The sequence below is a fragment of the Podarcis erhardii genome (assembly GCF_964252035.2).
Source record: "Podarcis erhardii genome assembly, chromosome: 6".
Lineage (NCBI taxonomy): Eukaryota > Metazoa > Chordata > Lepidosauria > Squamata > Lacertidae > Podarcis > Podarcis erhardii.
Window position 1 is genome coordinate 57,328,486 of NC_138510.1, and position 22,307 is coordinate 57,350,792.

General features: G+C 41.5%; 1 protein-coding gene across 3 annotated transcripts; it reads right to left on the reverse strand.

Annotated features, from left to right (window-relative positions):
• Nucleotides 1–284: 284 nt before the first annotated feature.
• Nucleotides 285–22,176, reverse strand: ORC1 (origin recognition complex subunit 1). Of its 3 annotated transcripts, none has more exons than XM_081866761.1 (18): nucleotides 21,992–22,176; nucleotides 21,661–21,754; nucleotides 20,798–20,922; nucleotides 17,917–18,083; nucleotides 15,906–16,287; nucleotides 13,955–14,252; nucleotides 12,604–12,705; nucleotides 11,799–11,897; nucleotides 10,684–10,879; nucleotides 8,618–8,724; nucleotides 8,179–8,280; nucleotides 7,404–7,575; nucleotides 6,786–6,893; nucleotides 6,192–6,341; nucleotides 5,254–5,373; nucleotides 2,849–3,015; nucleotides 2,110–2,197; nucleotides 285–638 (listed from the first exon to the last, which is right to left on the reverse strand). In XM_081866761.1, exons 1-18 carry the CDS (start codon nucleotides 22,167–22,169, stop codon nucleotides 444–446), a joined length of 2,850 nt encoding a protein of 949 aa, XP_081722887.1. In that variant the 5' UTR covers nucleotides 22,170–22,176; the 3' UTR covers nucleotides 285–443. The 3 variants fall into 3 exon arrangements, with proteins under 3 accessions (XP_081722887.1, XP_081722888.1, XP_081722889.1); XM_081866762.1 differs by having other exon boundaries at nucleotides 11,799–11,877; nucleotides 12,587–12,705; XM_081866763.1 differs by having other exon boundaries at nucleotides 21,973–22,065.
• Nucleotides 22,177–22,307: the final 131 nt, after the last annotated feature.

The window sequence follows — 22,307 nt, forward strand, 5'->3', positions numbered from 1 at the left end:
AGGCAGAGGCTTTTCCAATTAAAAGGATCCAGTAGCAGAGGATTTGAGTTTCCAGGGGCTAAAGCTGGGACCTTCTGTACGCAAAACCCTGGCTCTATCACTGAGCTGCCATTCCTTCTTCAAAATTCTAGTTTGTCTCAGCAAATTAGTTGTTGAAAACCAGGGAGTAGATGAAAGGTAAGGAGGACAGTGTATTAGCTCATAACGGAAGCTCCTGATCAGAAAATCCCCCCTGCTAAATTGAGCTTTAGGAAAGTTGAAAGAAGTTTAATAAAATGGAAACCTTCTGAACAGTTGAAGAAAACAGATTTATTTTAGAAGAATGCAATTACAAATGCTATAATACAAAGGTATATGAAAAGAAAATTCAAAACAAATTAAATAAACATGGAAGTTCAAGCTTTAATCACAATACATGTACCAATAACGAGTGCTCTGTTGCTTTAATCTTCTTTGAGGGCATACATGATATCGTCCTGGCTAACATTAAGTCGAACTCGCATGTGGATATATTTACTATTAGAATCTGTTAGCAAGAGTCTATAGGCACTAAGCCGTGACACAACTGCCAGTGCATCTGATACAGTAGGAGTTTGCAGGCCTTCAATTCTACTCAATGCAACATGCTGATGAAATATCTAAAGAAACAAAAAAAGGGGAGGGGGACTTGGTTTATGAAAACACAGGAAGAATCAAAGCGAATAACTGATCTCCTTCCTTTCTTGGAAAAGTATGGAAACTAATGAGTTATATACAGTGGTACCTCGGGTTACAAACACCTCGGGTTACAGACTCCGCTAACCCAGAAGTAGTACCTCGGGTTAAGAACTTTGCCCCAGGATGAGAACAGAAATGGTGTGTTAGCAGCAGGAGGCCCCATTAGCTAAAGTGGTACCTTGGGTTAAGAACGGTTTCAGGTTAAGAACAGACCTCCGGAACAAATTAAGTTTGTAATCAGAGGAACCACTGTATATAGTTATAGCTCAATAGTAGTAGAGCACATTTTCCCTATGCATTTAATACTGAGGTTCAATGGTGAACAATTGCTAATAGAATTCAAACCAGTACCATTTTATTTTATACAACATTTGTTGTATATTCTGAACCACAAGTTTTTAAATAAGTTCCCCACACTGAGTCTGTGACTGCTTTATTATTACAGCCACCATCCAGTAAACTGACTTGTTTTCAACATCAATGATATATTTTGGAAAGTGGTTTGTCTGCCCATCCATCTGTTGTCAACAAGTTCACACACCTCTCAAGGTATTGCTACCAAACACAGCACAAGGATTTCCAAGATGGGGGTTGCAGTTGTCAATGTTTGGACACCAGATACCATTTTGAATCAAGATGGTGGACCAAAACATCACTTTGGCATGACTTTGCTCATGTTTTTTTGGCATAGGTTCAGCTGCCTCTGGCAATATCTTTGCCAAACTCGGCCACAGGGATTCCCAAGGTGGGGGTGCCAGACTTCATCGCTATTTGAATGCCAGGCACAATCTTGAATCAAGATGGCAGAACCAAATGCGATTTGCCTGATTTTTGGCATGGTGATCCACACTCACAAATCGATTATCCATTTAAATAGCACATTTCCCCCCCCCCCCACTTCTATAAATTCCCACACAGTGCCAGGCACTCCCTGCTAGTATAAAACAAGTTTATGAGTTTAAATAAGGTAGCTGAACAGGAAGAGGTTTAAAAAAAGTGGCCTGGATATTCTTTTAATGTTATTGCTGGTTTGATTTCTGTAATTTTTCAATTTTACTGTACAATTGCAACATCTGAGCTTACCTTTTAGTATTATGGTTTTACGGTATTTGAAGCTTTGTGACTTACATTGTATATTGATGGTTGGAAGTCATTTTGAGAGTCCCCCCCCACCCCAAGAAGAGACATATAATATTTTAAACTAACGAAAGCAAAAAGCATGGAATTTTTTGTCTATGCATATATGTGAACTGTAGCCTACGTGTACAATAGGTTAAATTGCAATGACCTACATATGTGCATAGCAACAGTCAAAGGTGCACTCTTTGAATATAACTAAAGCATTCTGGCTGAGATAGTAAACAAATTCAACATGCAATATTTTTAGATTACCTGCTGAACTGTAGACTCTTCCAGTCCTGACCTGCGAAATTCTGCAATTGTTGCTTTTAGGAAAATTTGCTCATACAGTGAAGCGTTCCTGAAAGAGAACAAAAAGCCCCCAAAGCTTAATTAGTCATATATAAGATTTTACTGTGTAACAGATATAATTTGGCTTGAAAAGCAGTGTCTAAACCTCTGATGTAACGGTATTTGCTTCTAAAATATGTGTATACAGAAAGTTTAATTAACCATACGTCTGAAAGAACTACAAACACCCAGCATACAAAGGTTGTTTATTTTGTCAGAAGAGAACTTTCTGTAATTTGCAAAATTTTATTTTACAATTGCAATTCTCAGTGTCGCTCTATCCAAATAGAGAGAGCGCGCACCTGTATCCTAACATCCGAGCTTCCTAATTCTGCCACTTTCAAAAACGTATCAAGCAGAAGCTGAAACAAGGATATGAGTTGTATACAGGTTAGCACAAACTGGTTTGACATGTTAGTACTGAACCACTAAATTAGTTTTGCTATGCTAAAATTTTAGAACACAATTTGTGCTGTGGTAGCCATTAAATCAATCACTGGAATTTGCTTCAAATTAGATGCTATAGAATAATGTGCTCCCCATACAGATGCAATCATTGTATAACAAGTTCATAGGTGGCTGCTACAGCATGATAATCAGAATTTGCTCTCTGGGACCTCAAGCAGAGAAGCTACACAGCTAATGTACTACTGTACATTACCGAATGGCATGTATATAAGGGGATGAGAACATTTCATCTATGGCTTCCATAATGTGTGCCATGCTGACCAATCCACGGACACTTTTCTGATTAGGAAATTCACAGATCTCAGCGGCCCTTCTGCAGATATCAAGGCAACGTCTTGCATCACCAGATAAAGCTGCCACCTAAAACAAAACAATAAAATTTTTAAACGACAAAGTTGTTGCAGTCTCACAAAGCATAGTGCAGTTTTTCAATGTTTCCTTCCGAAAAAGGTAATAATCCTTTCTCTGTCTTCCTGTCAGATCAGAGCAGATGCAGGAAGGGGGAGGAAGGAAGTAGATAACTCAATTAACTCTCCCCACCAGTTATTCCATCCTCCATTAACAGGCACTGCTGCCTCCTTACTTCTTTCCACATCTCTGTATGAGGCTTATAAATAGCCACCAGGAGGAGTCTGGGGCCTCCTCTTGACCCCACCCTCACCGTACCCACCTGCAGCCAATCCGGGCTAATTACAGTTCAGGCGACTCACAAGAAAGCAGCTGGCTGAGCAACTTCTTTCCCACAACATTACATTTATTATTGGATTCTTATTCTTTCTTCTTAAATCCCTTGGTTTTCCAGCCTCTTCCATTCACCCTTGTTAACTTTGCCTCTTTCACTCTTGTTGTAATGCCCTCAGTTGAAATTGTCAATCTCACTAGGAACAAGGAACTGCCTTTTTGCACATCTCATTTACGTGCAAAATAAAAATATACGCAGCCACTACTCAAATGACTTTTATATGATTTTCTGGCCAACCACTGCTAGTCATTTCAAACACAGGCATTTAGAATTCAGACAAAATAGAAAATTCATGTTTGTTGCCCATGTGGTCTCTTTATTTCTGGTGGTTTAATTTATTAAGGCCAGTGCTAATTGCCACCAGATTTTCAAATACAGTGGTACCTCTGGTTATGGACGCCTCGAGTTACGTTTTTTCGGGTTATGAACGTTTTTAACCCAGAAGTGAGTGTTCCGAGCTCTCGGAGGCCTCACCACTGCCTGGAGCCAAGCCCGGACATCCGCGGGGCCTACAGAGGCTCCACGATTGGGCTCCAGCCATGGGAGCTCTCGGAGGCCTCCGCAAAGGCCTGGAGCCAGGCCCTGACACCTGCAGGATGCCCAGGCCCACATCCCAGCTCCAAAGTTAGGTAAGGAACACTTACCTAACAAAGACCAAGAGCAGTGAAGCTGTTAAGAAAACAAAGATGAGCCTGGGCCAAAAAGCCCTTTACCAACCCTTGCCCCACCCCCAGCTGTAGCAAGGTGGGTGGCACCTAGCCAAGTAAGCCCACCTACCCTATGGGAGGGAGGAGTGGAAAATCTTGGGATTCTGCAAGGGATTTTGGGATTTGTTTATGTGAGTCTGCCCTGTGCCTTTGTCTCTGCTTTGCTCCTTCGTTTGGGGGACTTCTGGGGGACTCTGCCGTCTGCCATTGTTTTGGGGATCGTGTGGAGCCCAGTTCAGCTACTGGCTGATTGTGCGACTGCAGAAATGGATAAAAGCCCCCCATCCAAACAATGACTATCATTAGTGCATGTAAGAAAAAAAATAAATGTTATTTTTTTTCATCTACAATGCTGTCTTATTTATTTTATTGTACGGTACACTGATTATTGCCTTCACTTTATGGATCAATGGTCTTGTCAGATAATAAAATTCGTGTTAAATTGCTGTTTTAGGGGGTGTTTTTCATTGTCTGGAATGGATCAATCCACTTTTCCATTACTTTCAATGGGAAAGTGTGCTTCAGGTTAAGAATGCTTCAGGTTAGACACTTCTGCTTTTGAGATGAAGGCGTAAGCAGACACGCTGAGGAGCTCTGCAGCAAGAATGAATTTAATTCTAAATTATATACTGGAAATGTGGGAGATTACAAGGGGTCAAAACCCCCAAATGTATTGTGCCATATTAGGAGCAAAAAAACTTGTCTTGATGAATTGGAAGAGCCACAAAAAGATCCCATTGAGCACATGGATTGACAATATGGACAGACTAGTTACCTACGAACGAATCACATATTGACGCAAATTAAGAAAGGATAAATATGTAGAAATCTGGAAGGAATACTTAAGCGATAAGGCGGACAGTGGTGGGAAGTAGGGGGAGGAGAGGTGGGGAAATATTGTTAAAAAGGTGTAGTTATAGGTATATCAGTACTCAAATCTGAATTGTTAAATTGTGTTATTAGTGTTATTGTGGTTTTTGTTGTATATTTTTTCTGGTTGTTGTTTGTACTGTATTGAAAAAATGATTAAATAATAAAAAAAGAATGCTTCGGTTTAAGAACGAACTTCCGGAACCAATTAAGTATTTAACCTGAGGTACCACTGTATAAAAACAACATAGACATGCCTGTCCGTACACCCAAGTTTACCTTTCTAGAAACAAGCTGAATTGCATCCTCTTCAAATGCTTTCAAATGGGTCATCCTTGATGAGACAATCTGCTGTAACTGTTTATAGGTATATGGCTGGAAGGACATTCTGGTAAGACCCTACCAGTGAAGAAAACAGTGAACATTTAATTGCTGGTACATCTCAAGAACTTGCTTAACACCCAAAAACATGTTTCTCCACTGTGAGCAGAGACGTTTCAGACTGAATTCTGACATTTAAGGTGACAGCCAACAGTGTTTTATAGCCTGCTTGCAAAACAAGACTTCTGGTTGCATAGATGAGTTCTCCCCTATGCAGCCCCACCTCCACACCCCAAAAACTAGCTCCTAAGGGTTGGAAGAACCTCCAGAGCAGATGCTGGGGGTGAATGGAGGCTGCAGAGGGACCCCCTGCCATGTCCACTAGGCACAGCATTGGATCTCACTCTTATTGCTTGCCACCTACCTTCCTACATGCAAGTGGCAGAAGCGATTCTTATCTTTACCATGTCTGACCATGGTATTCTGCTCACAAGACAAGAAAAGAGGCATATCCAAGTACAAAGAAGTTATATCTTCATGGAACCAACAAAATACATAGCATGGCCAATTGTCAGGGGTGATGGGAGTCACAGGTTGTCCATTCCATAATATATAGATGGTCTTAATTCAGCTATCCAAATAAGACTGACAAACCCCCTGGCTGCTCCAGTGCGTGTGTTCAGACACAATTCTGGACATTTACTATAGTTAGGGAAATTAATTTGTGCATCTGCTGCATGCTAGTACATGTAGCCTGAGTATTCATGCATCACTTCATCCTTCCTCCGAGTGATCAATGGTATCAGTTAATATCCAAGGAAATTTACCAACGCTCTGATCTCCGGACACAATAAAAAATTCTGCATAACCACAGCAGTAAAGCCGAAAATACATACCAGCCTGCTAGCTACTCTGTTCATCATAATTCTCTCTGGCAAATCCATGGTGTTAGCAATGGCCAAGACAATCAGTTTGGCATCTTTCTTGGTTGGCCAGTCAAAGAGGTTGTACATCACATTCTGTTTTCGGGTCCACAGGAGATCAAGCTGGAACAAGGAAGAAGGGATGACAAAGTTACAAGCTCACATAAAATGGTCTACAAAATATGTGGGAAATCTGGTTTCAATCACAGGTTTGAACAGATTTATGTAACCTTGGGCAAGACTTGATCTGTTACAGATGGCCACATAAGGGGGATACAGAATAAAACACAGACATAGCCAGCATTTAAATGTACATTGTGTTGTTTTAAAAAATTAGCTCCCTTTACCTTCTCTACATATAGCTAAATGTACAAAATGGGGATGTTTCCTTTTTGTCAGCAATAAATTTGTCCTTGCAGAACAAACAACCTCATGGGTAGCTGAATCCCAAGGCTGCAATTAAGCCAGTTTCATGGTACAGATCAAAAAGGCAACAATCCCCTAGTTTTGGAATACATATACATCAGGTTAAATTTATTTCTGATGCTATACAAATCCTAGCATTACCTCATCTACAACAAGTATTACGGTTTTCCTTTTAGGTCCTCGCTTGCAGAATGTCTTCTCCAGCAGCTCAGCAGCATGGACTGCAGTTGCCTTCTGGCCTGTCAGTAACTAAACACGATTAAAAAGATGCTGAAGTTACAACCCAGCAATAAGTAGTAACTCATTCTGTTTTACCAATAGCACAATCCTATACCAATAGCACAATCCTATCCATTTCATATGTGAAATCCAACTACTGTATCTTAAAACTGCAAGCTGTTTTTGGGGTGCCTTGGCAAAAAAGGCAGCATATAAATGCAATAAGGTAATGATAATGAAAAATGTTTTCGCAAGCAAGATGTAGAATGAGAGCAGTCTTCACCAACCTGGTGCCCTCTAGATGTTTTGGAGTGCCAGCTGGAACTGATGGGAGTTGTAGTCCAAAACATCTAAGGGCACCAGGTTGACAAAGGCTGAATTAGTGGGCTAGTAGTGATTGGAGTGCTTTTTCGGTGGAATTGTTTTAGCTCCCTCTTCTGCTCTGCAGAGGTAAGTCAAGCATAAGGCCCGTCTGCTTGAGCAGTTTCAGTTAAAAGACTTGGAAAATCTCTTCCCAAACATAACAAAACATGCACTCACGTTCAAGATCTGCACGTAGGCTTGATGGGGATCAGTCAACTTCATACCATTGATCTCTATACACTGGAAAGACGGTAACTCGTTGTTTTCGGCTGCCTGCTCAAGACAACGAATGACCTCATGAACAGTTGCTGTTTTACCTGTTCCAGGAACCCCAGAAATGTACATGCACCTGAAACAGGAAGAGCACCTATGTTGTAAACATGTAAATCTGAAAGGCAGGGAGAATCCTGGATCCTATGTTCCTGATATAAATGTGGCCTTACTCTACATTAGCCCAGCTTTGCCTGCTAGGACTTTAACCAGCTCTTCAGCACCCTAGGCAGAAAATCTCTGAAACCTTTACTCAATCTATATAATACTATTATTAACTGAATATGCTGGAACTTGAACATGGGAGCATCTGCATATGAAACAGGTGCTCTGCCACTTTTCTGCACTGGACTTAATAAGCTCTCTTTTTCTCTCTCGATTAGCTCCTGAAGAACTTTGAAACAGGATGTGCTTATTTAACCACTCCTAAAAGCCTTTTCATAAAGATGAAACTACATGCGGGTTCGAACCCACATCTTTTTAAAAGCATCTGCCTCTAAGCACAGTGCCACAAATAAGCTTTATTATAAATCTCGGAAACTGTTTACTTTTTGGGGGTGGGTGGGGACTGGCATGATCTCCACATTATTATTTTTTAAATGAAACCCAGGTGTTCACAAGCAGCTGTTATGCTTCTCACTCATTTGAGCTAATCCCGCTCCCTCCCACCTAAGACACTCACCCTCCTGTCCCATCAATGAGTTTGCTTTCTATAAAGTTATAGATATCCTGGAACTCCTTTTCACGGCAGGGCAAGGACTCTGGGACAGCAGATACATGCAGCCTGTTTAAAAGAAAACAAAAGGGCAAGAGGGTTACCCAAGTGCCTTGTTACAAGCTTCTAAATCCCAGAAGAGGTAATGAATTCTTATCTAGATATGCAGAATACTCTAAAGAATGATTATTAGGGCCCGAGACTCAAAATTATAAAATGAAATTGAAACTGAATACTGAAACCAAGTTTTCAAAGACTTCTCAATCAAACATGAAACTAGGAAGAATGTGACGCGGAATACTAAGTATGTATCTATTTAAAAGAGAGAAACATGACTTGTACTGGAACCATAAATACCCTTTACACAACCCATCAAAAGTAATTCCCAGTTCTCCTCACTTGTTACCTTATCCTAGCCTCTTCCAGCACATTGCCAGGCTTCTGTGTGGTTTGATTTCGGCTGCGGATTCTGGGGGTAGCATTACGTGGGGTCTTGGGGGTTCTCGGCTCAGGCTGCAGAGAAAACTCATATCCATAAATATCAGTGCTATTGTTTTGAATATCAGCCAGAGCACAACTGGTCTCAAAATTTGTATACACCAAACATTTAAAGATATTAAGATCCCAAAATAGTAGGGATATACTTAGGTTTGCAACCAAACTTAAGGAGTTAGTTAAACAGGGAAGCAACAGATTGTTTGTTTGTTTGTTTGTTTGTTTGTTTAAAAATGGTATGAGATATTCTGGGCCTGTCCATATTGGAAAAAATATCACACCAAATGAAAACCCTATTGGATATGGCTTGTTCTTTTAATTTCCTAACTGTGCAATCCTATACGTGTCTCAACTCAGAAGTACTTAGTTCAATGGAGCTTATTTCCAGGTAAGAGGGGACTGCAGACTAACTTACCGTTCATCACATTTACTAAGGTAATAATGCTCAGAATGGAGAACCAGTTAAACATAAACAGCTACCATATTTTTCGCCCGATAGGACGCAACGGCCCATAGGACACACCTAGTTTTTTGGGGGGGAAATAAAAATTTTTTTTCTTTCCCCCTAGGTGCGGGGCTGGGGAAGCCCGAGCTTCCCCCGACCCCAGCCCCCAGAACAGGCTGCGCGAAGCCCGAAGCTTCTGGGTACAGGCAAGGTCTCCGCTAGCCGTGGGAGAGCTGCATCTCCCACGGCTAGCGGATAGCTTCCTGAAGCCTGGAGAGCAAGAGGGGTCAGTGCGCACCGACCCCCCTCGCTCTCCAGGCTTCAGCGAAAGCCTGCATTCGCCCCATAGGATGCACACACATTTCCCCTTCATTTTTGGAGGGGAAAAAGTGCGTCCTATAGGGCGAAAAATATGGTATATATTTATTTTAAATAGGATGCTTTTCTTTCTTCTCTGTTTTCTAATACATTCCCAAAGCTACCGAGTAAAGATATTTATAGATTCAGATATATTTTAAATTTATTTAACTGGTTAATGTTTATATTTTATTATGCTTGAAAATCTTGAAAACAATTTAAAAGAAAAAGCAACTGAATGTAGTAATAAAAAGTAACTAGGGATTCTATAGTGTTTTGAAATTGTATTGTGGCTTAAGCTTTTCATTGTATGCCAAATAAATTTTTCAGGTCTTTAAGGCACCACAAGGCTTTGTTGGTTTTGCTGCAGCAAACTAGCATGGCTAAGTGCTTCACCTTTATCCAAAAGTTAGATTTCAAGCAACAGGATTAGGTAAGAGGAAATAATGGGTCCCAAGAAAGAATGTTGAGTCCTTTCTCTCTGGAGTAGCTCAGTTGGTTGGACCATGGTGCTGATAACGCCAAGGTTGCAGGTTCGATCTCTGTATGGGACAGCTGCATTTTCCTCTGCATCGCAGGGGGTTGAACTAGATCATGGGTAGGCAAACTAAGGCCCAGGGGCCGGATCCGGCCCAAGTGCCTTCTAAATCCGGCCCACGGATGGTGAGGGAATCAGTGTGTTTTTACATGAGTAGAATGTGTGCTTTTATTTAAAATGCATCTCTGGGTTATTTGTGGGGCATAGGAATTCGTTCTTCTTCTTCTTTTTCAAAATATAGTCCGGCCCCCCGCAAGGTCTGAGGGACAGTGAACCGGCCCCCTGCTGAAAAAGTTTGCTGACCCCTGAATTAGATGATCCTCAGGGTCCCTTCCAGCTCTACAATCCTAAGGTCCTATGAACACCTATGTGCTATCTGTGGCAAAGCTCAGCATAATAAAACAAAGGTGGTCTTACTCCCCCCCCCCCCAGCAGAGAGTCACAATGCAGAGAATGGCGCCCATGCTTCTATGTCATTATACAGCTAAGAAACAGAGCCACTGTCTTCACAGATTGCTCTCAGCTACTACATTATGTTCTTGAGCACCCAAGCTTCTGAACAAGGCAGTTCACTAAGTTCATACAACTGCTCAAAGTAATTAGAGATCAACAAAAAATGGCAGAAATCTCTACTTACAGTGTTGCTTGGACCCTTGGCAGGAGTCCCAGCAGCCGCTTTCCTTGAGATTTTTGGAGTAGACCTCGCTTGCCTCTTAGGTGTACGGAGCACCTTGAAGTCTTCACCTTCATCATCGCTGCTACTTGAAGCAGAACTTTCCAAGGGGAAAATGTCATCCTCTTCCTCTTCATCCTTCTCAACTGTATTAAAAAAACTTAAGGCAAATGGATTTATCACCTCTTATGTCCTGTACACTAATGTGTTTTAAATAATTGCAAGTTCTTTGGTCGGACAGTATCAGCCGAACAAAAACTGAGGCGGCCGTGACAGTAAAGATCAATACGTTTATAATGATGGTTCAGTTTTGAGAAACCAGAAGAAGAAGAAGAAGAGAAGAAGGGGGTGATAACATTAAGGTACACCCCATATGATGAAAATATACACTGTTGGTTCTTTTACTATGTCCACATCAGCTCTAGACAAGAAAACAGAAGCGACATGAAATTTCTCATGGCAGATCCCAAACTCTTGTTCTAGAAGTGAACTCTGTGTTATTGAAAAAAGCTACAAATGGCCATCTATTCAAAGATAGCTTAATGCAAGTGTGGGAAACTTTAGGCACCAAATGCAGCCCCTTCAGCTCTCTCTGATCTGGTCCTCAGGGATTCTTCTTAGGCCACCCACCTCACCAGCCTTGCTCCACCCTCCTCAGGTGCTTTTGCCAGGTAGAATGTGCCCTTTAACTGTGAAAATGCTTCTTGATTGCCTGGATGAAGTATGGAGAGATGTGGGTGGGTGTAGAAACCTCTGACTTCTTTGTGGCCAGAATGTAACCTACTGTACAAAGGCATGAGTCACAGCCGGTGCCCCGTGGCTGTGCCCCTTTTGCCTCTGGTCTTCCACCAACACTGGAAGGTAGCTATCGGAAGAGTCTCCATGAGGAAATGTGGCCTTTAGGTTAAAGCTGGGTTACCCTCCCTGGCTTAATACGTGTGTGTGTGTGCGTGTGTGCATACAAGTGCACGCAGAAACACTCAGACAATCCTTGCACGTTCATTTCTGTAACAAAGCAGGCTCCCCTGGGCTGTGAACTGCCTGTAGCCAAACCGTCTGTAAAAAGAATACATTCTTACCTAAGGTGTTTTGCAATGCGGGCAGAAGTCGCCTGCACACATTTCCTGCGTGAACGAGGAGTCAGCGCTGGGCTCACGACTTCTGGTTCTTCACCCAATCTGCAAGGGAAAATGGGAGGTTTTTCTGACTTCATCATAGTGATAAGACACTGTGCCTTGATTGACAGAAAGCACTAGCTTTCTGAGTTCCCATCAATTGTCACTTCAGCATCTTACTGTAAAGTTTAGCACCACAAAAAAGTCAGCTATAGAACGCACACAGTGAAGCCAATATTTCTTGCTATGAGCACTTCAGCTTAGGCATGTAGTCTAGAAATCAGTTAACACTCAGTGATCTGGTTCACACATAATGACAAGCCAAACTATACTGGGGCCATGCAAATGTGCAGTTTGGACAACACACTAAGCCAAACACTGGCTTAGCTCAGCAAGGTGCAAGAGTAAAAAAAAACACTGGGGAGGAGCAAAGTCGCTGCAGACTCCCCTCCAGCAGCCTGCACATTTGTGCAGTGCTGCAAAAGCAGAGCTGGGCATACTGTGACGTGTGAACCCGGGCAGCATCTATATTGGCTGAAGGAGGGTCATCCATCCATGTTGCCGGTTACATGATACAGAAATTACCAAACCTCTGTATACTATATTGTCCTAGATATGAATTTATACACATAATAAGTAGAACTGATGTAAAACTGCAGTGATATATTTTTAAGCCTTCTTAAAATTTCACTTGCTTAATAAAACAGAAGGGGATATTCCTTAGGGCAAACAAATAAAAGATCCACAAACACCTCTAAAGATCACCCACCTTGTCTTTGAATTGACCTTAGGAATGGCTGCTTGGCTCTTTGAGACTCTGGATTCTTTGGCTGCCTTGCAAATCTTATCCTGTTTGTTTACATCATTTGAACTAACGGGAAAGAAAAACATAAAACATCCCTCTAAGAGATTTTTTGGGAAATAAATGTTAAAATTCATTTCAGTAAATTCTCCCTGGTTTTACCATAGGAAAACATATTGATGATACTGCGATTTACATTTTTAAAAATTGTATCCCAACTCTGGGATCACTTTGCAATGAAGGATGGGTTAAAATATTTCAAAATAAATACCCACAAGCAGCCTGGCTCTTGAGAATAGCACCCTATACATCCTTTCCTGGAAGTATGTCTCAGTTGAATTCAGTGGACTTACTTCTTACTAGACTGTGTAGGGTTGCACTGTCCATTTCCTAATTTTTCATCCTTACCTTTAATGCCTTTTAAATATTTTCTGAGTAGTTGCTTCAAGAAGGAAATAGTCAATGTGAGTAAAATATACTTTACATATAAAACTATCAAAATACAGTCCTACCTTGGATCCCCAACACCTTGCAAATCGAATGTTTTAGCTCCCAAATGCTGCAAACCCAGATGTGAGTGTTCCGGTTTGCGAATGTTCTTTGGAAGCCGAATGTCTGACGGGGCTTCCGCAGCTTCCGATTGGCTGCAGGAGCTTCCTGCAGACAACTGAAAGCTGCGCCTTGGTTTCCGAACGTTTTGAAAGTCAAACGGACCTCCAGAACGGATTCTGTTTGACTTCCGAGGTACCACTCGGAAATACCTGTTTTCTGTAAGATGGAGAAGCAGAGTCTGGAGGGCTTTTTGACTTCAGAAAAATAAGTGATTTGGATTTCTCAGTATCGACTAGTCAGAATCACCTTGTACATGAGGATTTTTAATTTTTCACTCTCTCTTTAAACAGCAGCCCCTTGTACCAGATCATAAACTAATATTGGAAAGCCCCAATTTCCAAAAGCATTTTGTCATGCAGCCCAGAGAGTTGCTCTACAAGATCTTCATCTTAGTCACTATGTATAACTGGTCCTCAGCCAGCATGGCTGATGGACAGGGAGGAGAGGAACTGTAGGCTACCCCTGTAGGGCAGGTGCTATTTGTATCTTAGATTTATTATTACTGCTAAAAATTAAACCTTTTTGAACGTTTATCGATCTGCTGCACAAACAAAAGCAAATTAATATTAATGTTCTCAAGCAAAGGTATTCTACCTCAAGAATCTTTGTCTCCTATTTCAACAGAATTTTTTTGTTAGATTAGTGTATGTCACACAGATGGCCACATTTAAGGGTTTGGGACAGAATGCTGACACTTGCAACTTACTCTGTGGCATTCCTTTTCACAGCAGAACTCCTGGCTTTCAAACTTGAAACTTGGTCACTCTGGCAAGGAGATGATAAGTTTTTGTTGGGTCTTTCAGACTTTCTTCCCAGTGGTTTGATGTCTAGGAAGAGGTCTCCCTCAGCAACAGCAGCACAGGGTATTTTTGGAGGAGAACCTTTAATGCCAGTAAATGTCACTTTTCGTTTGACGGCAGATTGCTCCAGAGGCTCAAAGAAACCATAGTCTAGAAGCTCAATCATATCTTGCTCTGCCAGCACTCTTCCAGGTTTTGTTGGACCTAAAATCCAAAAGTAGCAAAATGAGTAAGTTTTTAGCAAGGCAACAATCAGTTTAGAATTCACATGTGCCAGATGGTCTAACAAAAGGTTTTCTTTTGGTTAAGAGAACTCAGTTAATGCAGAACAGAACTTTCAAACAGGTTGGCTGCAATATGGCTCAGAGTTCAACCACTTTTTTGCCTTTGGAAAACAAATAGGTTTGTGTGGTTTTTACTTAGCACACTTCATCCCACAGTTCCTAACAACGCAATCTCATTATTTATGTTTCTATGTCCAGTACAATAAAGTGGCAGGACAGAATTCTATTCCCTCTCAATCACAAGCTTCCAAACCTTTATGGCAAAGCAACAGAAGCTCCACTGTTACCCCACAAAATCAAGATTGCTCTTCTATAAATGATATAAAACTGGGTGCTAAATAAGACATAATCCAACATGACACAGATTCCATGTCAGGTATTTGATTAGCTTTATTTGCACTGAACACATACAACTGCGGTCATAAATTTGGAGACCACCACTATTGACATTATTCAACAGGGGCTCAAAACATTAGTTTTGATTACAAATCTATGATTCACCACCACCACCACTTGAACAGGCATCCAAACTGAGGTAATATCAGTTGAACAGGAATTAACTGCTGGGTTCAATTCCCAAGATGTGAAATGCAAGCTTTTTTTTACCCAGTTTTGGGCCATTTCCCCATCCCCATCCCACCTTCTGAAAGGTCCTCTCACATGCAATACATACCTTTCAGGGGACATAAATCGGTAGCAGAAGTGAGCAGAAAACAGATGATTTACCCCTTGTCTGAGTACAGCACTGGCTATCACCTTTTGTTAACCATGGTTCCTACTATCAAATGTATTAGCTACTTGTGACAGAACACTTGTTTTCATGACTAAGGTCCAATCATGAACATGTCCAATTCAAGGATCACAGGTAGTCTGACTCACAGTAGCTTCCTCATCCAAAGACCTCATGACAGTATCTACACGATGGGTAGGCAAACTAAAGCCCAGGGGCCGGATCCGGCCCAATCGCCTTCTAAATCCGGCCCACAGGTGGTCCGGGAATCAGTGTTTTTTTACATGAGTAGAAGGTGTGCTTTTATTTAAAATGCATCTCTGGGTTATTTGTGGGGCCTGCCTGGTGTTTTTACATGAGTAGAATGTGTGCTTTTATTTAAAATGCATCTCTGAGTTATTTGTGGGGCCTGCCTGGTGTTTTTACATGAGTAGAATGTGTGCTTTTATTTAAAATGCATCTCTGGATTATTTGTGGGGCATAGGAATTCGTTCATTCCCCCCCCCCAAAAAAATAGTCCGGCCCCCCCACAAGGTCTGAGGGACAGTGGACCAGACCCCTGCTGAAAAAGTTTGCTGACCCCTGATCTACACTAAGCAGGAAAAAACCCCTACCATATCAGTTTCTCCCCCAAAAACTACCAAGCAGAACAAGAGAAATATTATACCATTTTACCACATTAATTCCTACTTTAGAATTGTTCAAGGGTATTTAGACTTATAATCTTTACATCACTATTCATAAAATTCTCTCTCTTCAGCCCTAGGTAAAACATTTGTCAGCTTCCAGAGCTAACAATGTTTTTGCAGGCAAAAATATGTGCAAGATCATTTGTGAACATACTATTCAGCTGCAGTTTTTTCTTTGCTCCTGGAATCTCAGTGCCAATGGCTAGTCTTTGGGAACATCTCTGCTTAGAGTGCGAGGATTTGGAGGCAGAATGTCTTGATTCTACTTCCATCATGGCGGCGCTGCTTTTTCTTGTACTTCGAGTGACCTTTTCGGTTTCTACTTCCAGAGAGCAATTTCTGCGTGAAGGAGTCAGGTGGTGCACGTTTGCAAAATCAGTGTTGTTGTTTTTCATTTTCACAGAGTCTTTCAACTCTGCCAGTAAGCTAAGAGGCAGTGGTTTAAACTTTTTTCCATCCCAAGATTCTCTTACAAAGAAAATGTGTTCATCATTTGATAGGTCAGGCAATGCTTCCAATGTGGTCAGTGGAATAACCTAGAAAGGTAGCAAAATATCAGATGATTATTTGCTCAAAAGAGTATATTCAAAGCTTAAGAACCGTGAAAATATGATGCAATCAATATAGCAAAACTTTCAATAGATCTTCAGTGCTTAATTTGTTCCGGAGGTCCGTTCTTAACCTGAAACTGTTCTTAACCTGAAGCACCACTTTAGCTAATGGGGCCTCCTGCTGCTGCCGCGCCGCCAGAGCACAATTTCTGTTCTCATCCTGAAGCAAAGTTCTTAACCCAAGGTACTATTTCTGGGTTAGTGGAGTCTGTAACCTGCAGCGTACGTAACCCGAGGTACCACTGTACTAAACTTCTCCAGTTATTGTTTAAAGCATAACAATGACAAATGGAAAGCTTTCCCCACACACCTATTAACATTTTCTTACAATAACGTAAACTCCTATCCTTAGAATTACCTTTCTGGTTTGAGTAATGGCACCAACTTGCAGTTTTCCTAGGACATAATTCTGTCTCTTACTATTGCTGAAAAACCCAAAGGCAGTGGTTCCCAGTCAGCTAAGTACTGCAGACACTCTGTTTTCCAAAAGCCAAGTCATGAAACCCCTACTTCTGAAAATACTGATATCTCTGTGGTAGTTTTTGCTATGTGAATGGTGCCACCGTCCCTCCAATATGTCCCAGTGCAAAACCGGGCCACGTTCCCTTGTGAGTCACATGGTCCACACGAGCATGGCACACCAAAAAAGAATGTCCCCGACAGTTGACAGATATGTGCCACAGACCCCCAATTTGGAACCAGTGCTGTAAAGGGTGTATGTGTGGAGATTTCATGATGGAGGAACTGCCACGTTCTAAGCCTGCCAGCAAACAGGGGGCAGGGGGAACTTTTTCTTATTATTGTCTGCCGTTTTGCTTCCCACCTACCACTCCCATAAGCACCAATGGGGGAGCTTAGTATTCTGTGGCTCCAAGTATTATGTAATCTACTCCAGCACACACAGCTTTGGGACTATGGCCTTGCCAAAGTTAATCTAATTGCCATAGTTAATCTAATTAATCATGGTTAACCTAATTGCCCTGTATGGTATGTACTAGCTGTTTAGAAAACGAATACTGAACAAACCCAATGTGTTTGCATTTAGATGGCGATTCATTTCCAAAGTTCAGCATATATTGCTGGTAAAGCAGTCTGCAGCACTTCAGTTCAAACAGCCTCACAAGTGAGATAGAAGCCTCTGCCTTCTTGCTAAGTGAAAGTGAATATTTTGGCTCATGGATTACTTGAACTTCTCCAAGAATACTGCACTGTAAGGTTATCAGCCAAACAAACACCATATAAGCATCCTGTGCCACAGCAGGGGACAATCAATATTTCCTGAAGCTGTAGGTAAGTCAAGCTGCAATGCCAATGGAAGACTATGAACTCCACTGGGATTCTTAGGCTCGTTTCTATGGCTTGCTGTGCCCAGATAGCAACTAAGCATCAACCCACACACTTGCTATTACAGAGGCGGCCAGCCTCAAAGATTAAACCCCTATGGATTCCCCCACCCAAAAAAACTTTTCAATACTATAAATCTGCATTATAACATTTCAACATACTCCCAAGGAACTTCCTCCTCTCTTGCCTTCTAACACATTATGTACATACTGTGACATTGCCAATGATATGTGTAACTGTTATGTCAGTATCCCGTTCAGGGTTTTCATTCAAAAATATCTCCTGTAGATCCTCTCTTCCCATGGATTTCCGTTGATTGAGAGGTATTTCTAGCAGGTGGGAGAACCACTCCACAACTGCACGCTTTTCATGAGTACCTGGAGTAAGTAAAAAAAAAACCCACACAATTCAGATCTGGGATGGCAAGAGCACTTGAAGCCTTTTAGCAGTATGATGCTTTCTTACGTTTCACTAAATTAAGGAGAAAGTCAACAGCAGCAGTCAAACTTGGTATTTTCAGGAAAGGCATTCAATATCAACTAGCCCCCACCCCCAGCAGCCTTTATGCAAGCCTTGTTAAAAGGGGGGCAGATAGACACATGGATTTTGGAATCCTGTTTGAAACTACCACCCATGTGGTCCCAAAGACACCCTCACACAATAAAACTCATAACAGGACAACACAAGAAATTTATTGGATAATAATATCAAAATGAATTAAAAATGTATATTAGGACTATTGTTGAACAATATTTGTAAATGAATGGGAAAAAATGAAGAAGAACAATTATATATAAAATGGACAAAGACAATGCGAAAAGTTAAAGACGACATAAAAAAGCCAGAAGAAGGAAGGAGAGAAGTCAGCTCGGGAGAGCAAGAACAAATGTGAAACATAATGTATGTGTATGTATAGTATGTAACTAAAAATTCAATAAAGATCATCTGGGGGGGGGAAAAAGACACCCTCACACAAAAGGATCTTAAGCTGAAGTCAAACTGACTGCTGTTCTGTCTGTGTGTATCTGAACCCTTCCAGTCTAGGAATGTGTACCCACACAAAGATTATAGAAAAATAAAGGATTTATTACAAAGGAACAGTCGTACCTCAGAAGTCGAATGCTTTGTGAGACGAATGTTTTGGCTCCCAAATGCCACAAACCCAGAAGTGATTGTTCCAGTTTGCGAACATTCTTTGGAACTTTTTGGAAGTCGAATGGACTTCCAGAATGGATTCCATTTGACTTCCGAAGTATGACTGTAGTTTTAACAATAAACCACAGCAGCATACATTTGCAGTACTGGGCACACATGTGAAAACAATATTCTAATGCAGGCATAGGCAAACTCGGCCCTCCAGATGTTTTGGGACTACAACTCCCATCAACCCTAACAGCACAAGTGGTCAGGGATGATGGGAATTGTAGTCTCAAAACATCTGGAGGGCCGAGTTTGCCTATGCCTGTTCTAATGCAAGCACATATCTAACTTACAGAAATAAGGGTTCTAAACTAAAAAAAGGGGGAGGGGGAATAGCTAGAGAAAATAGTTGCAAGTTTCTTCTCTTAGTGTCTGTTAAAGTGCTCCTGAAACATGTGAGCAGATGATAGAAGAGCTGGAACCCAGGCACTGAGCTCAGGGTTTTACACCTGAAATTATTCCAGGTATTTATTAAAACAGGATCACAGGGGGAGAGTTTCCCCCAAGTCTTAGGTTTGAAGTTCAGCAGTGAATTAAAGATGTTCTAGGAATGCACACAGAGGCTGCTCAGAGGGAGAGATAATCTTCAGTCTTGCAGATGATGCTCCTGGTCTTAAATAGACTTGAAGGAGATCCAGAAGTCTGTCTAGGTGAGTTGGCATAATGAAGGAGAAGAAGACCTGGGGGAATGGTCTTCCTGAGTGAATTAACTTTGAGAACAATGACTATGATTACTGTAGTTAGTCAGGGATGACTGACCCAGGTGGTTGCCCTGGGGGAATGGCCTTCCTGAGTGCATTTACTTTTTGAGAACAATGACTATGGCTTGAGGATGTCTGTGCCACTGTTCTATCTATTTTACATTTGCAGCTCTTATCATATTCCCTGTTGGTTGAAAGAGCCTGTCTCCTGAGTCTGAAGCAGAGGCTTTGGGATATCATCCCACACCTGGTGCCTTTTGTTTAATAATAAGCTATACTACCATTATTGCAACCTGGCTTCCTAATGACTTTCTAGATTCTCATGACTTCAAGCATAAAGAAATAAACTATAGGACTGTACATAAGGTCAAGACAAGAGGGTCACTTCCTATGGCCATCTACTATAGCCAAATCCATCTTTGGTTCACTCCTGAACTCAGCAGGGAGGCTAACATTGAAAGCTACAAAACTGATAATGCAAGTCAATCTACGAAAGCAACATAAGCCATTTAAAACACATAAAGCTTTTTTAAAGCACACAATTTAAAATGCATTTTTGCAATATGGAACTGTGTTCCAATAAAGATTAATAACCAATATAACATTCAACAGAAACTTCACAACCAAGGTTTCTTGATTTCTCATTCCCCTTGAAGGAATAATATATGGGTAGCAAATGTGGGTTCCTCTAGATGCTATTGGACTAGAATTCCCATCATCTTTGACCACGAGCCATGCTGGCCAAGGTTGAGGGTGTCCAACATCATCTGGAGCACTGGCTAACCCTAGAGTAATACCTTGCAAAGAGTGAGTAAGTATTGCTACTGGCTATCTTGGAAAAAGCCAAAATCAGAAATCCAATATACATAAAAAGTGTATACCAACATATTTTTTAATAAGAGGAAACATAATGAATATTTAATTATTAAGCCCCCAAATTAGCATATACTGTAGTTAACTCCTATAACATATTTATATTGCATGGGGCCCCGAATCCTTTCTACAGTACCACAGATGTTAAGCTATAGCCCAAAAATACATATTTAACAAAAATTATGGTATCACAAAAGTTGCTTAGCTTCTCTATTCTTCTAATTGTTGTTTGATCAATTTTTTATAAAATAAATGTTGAATAGTGGTGTGACATCTTAATTAGAGCTAGAAAATAATAATAATAATAAACCACTTACCATCTTCATATAACTTTAAAAGTCTTGCGACAAGGAACTGATCCACATTCTCTCCTTCTATTAAAATAAACTCCCCTGGGAAAATACAGATCTCACTGACATTTTTCGATTTAACAGATATCCCCCTAGGAGATGAAGGGTATAAATTGATTGCACATTCTTTACAGTTAAGGAACAACACTGAAGACTGACAGTTTAATGTGTAGTCATAACCATGTTGACTCAGAAATAAGTCTACCTGAATACAGTGGGGCTTTCTCCCAGGTAAATAGGGTTAGGATTTCAGCCTTAATCTTTACCTCTATTACCCCCCACCCCCAATTTACATTCCAGATCTACATCCTTCAGCTTTCAGAAGCTTCTTCTTCAAACAATTATACCCTTTCTTCCTTATTGCTTCTTATAATTGGAATTAGTTCACAAATCAACATAACACTGCTCCCTCTCTTTCAAACTCTCCTCAGAAGAACAAACTTTTTCATAAAGTCTGGATTTAGCCATAGCCCTCACTCCCTAAATATGTAGTACTTCCTCCCCAGTTACTCACACTTCCTTCTTCCTCCCTTCTATCTACTATATCCACTCAGTCAAATTTAAGACTGTAAGCTCCTCAGGGCAGGGGCCTGTTTTTCTTACTTTGCAAACTGCACGCACACCGATGGTGCTACATAAGCACATTCCACTAATAATAATTACAACAGTATTGTTACATAATCACCTTTTAGTACTCCATTAATAATGAAAGCCACTCAGCCTTATGCAAAACATAATTTCCAAGATTGCAAGTTTATGCTACATTTATACACTGGCCTCAAGCCTACACAGCTTACCCTCTAACAATATACAGACCAAAGAATACATACCTGTAAGAGGAAAGCTGCAGCTGCTCGTCTTCAGATATAGCTTTTCCAAGCCACGAGTAGATACGCTTTTTCTGGTTTCTCGTGTTCATGGTTTCTGTGAAGAAACAGAAATATGAAGGTGCAAAGATGCAAAATAGGTAAGAAAGCCGATTCTCGAATTTTTAATCCGTTTCCACCCCACCCCAACTCGATTCTTAAAAGAATCCACACAGAGACCAATGCACGTGAGGATGGAGGGCGGGCGCCTCTGCAGCCCACCCGCAGCTCTCCCGCCGGCCGCTGAACTATGGCATTGACACTCCGATGTCGCACCTGGTTCGGACTACCGTACCTCGCCGGCGAGGCCACAGCTGCTCCACAGACCCGGAGAGCGAGATTCTGCCGCGGGACCCAGTGGGGCGCGCGCGCGGTTCCTTCCCTACGTCAGGATGAAACTTCGCGCCAAAGCAGACTCGCCCCGCCCTCTGAGAAGGAGGAAATGAGCGGCTGGTTAGCGCCGCGGCCGCCATGTTTTTTTCTGGCTAGGCGAAGCTCAGGAAGGGCGGCTCTTTTGCCCACTGCTAAGATGGCAGGCCGGAAACCACTGTAGGTGCGGGAGCCCGCCTCTAGAGGAAGTGAACCCCCCAAGCGGAAGTGAAAAAGGGGGG

What these genes read in the sequence shown, in the direction of transcription:
- ORC1 (XM_081866761.1), bottom strand. Translation starts at nt 22,169, where the DNA reads ATGGCGGCCGCGGCGCTAACCAGCCGCTCATTTCCTCCTTCTCAGAGG. An exon ending in GCTGTGGCCTCGCCGGCGAG is followed by an intron (nt 21,755 to 21,991) that starts GTACGGTAGTCC and finishes GTTTCTTCACAG; the next exon opens with AAACCATGAACACGAGAAAC. An exon ending in TAATACTTGTTGTAGATGAG is followed by an intron (nt 6,342 to 6,785) that starts GTAATGCTAGGA and finishes TCCTTGTTCCAG; the next exon opens with CTTGATCTCCTGTGGACCCG.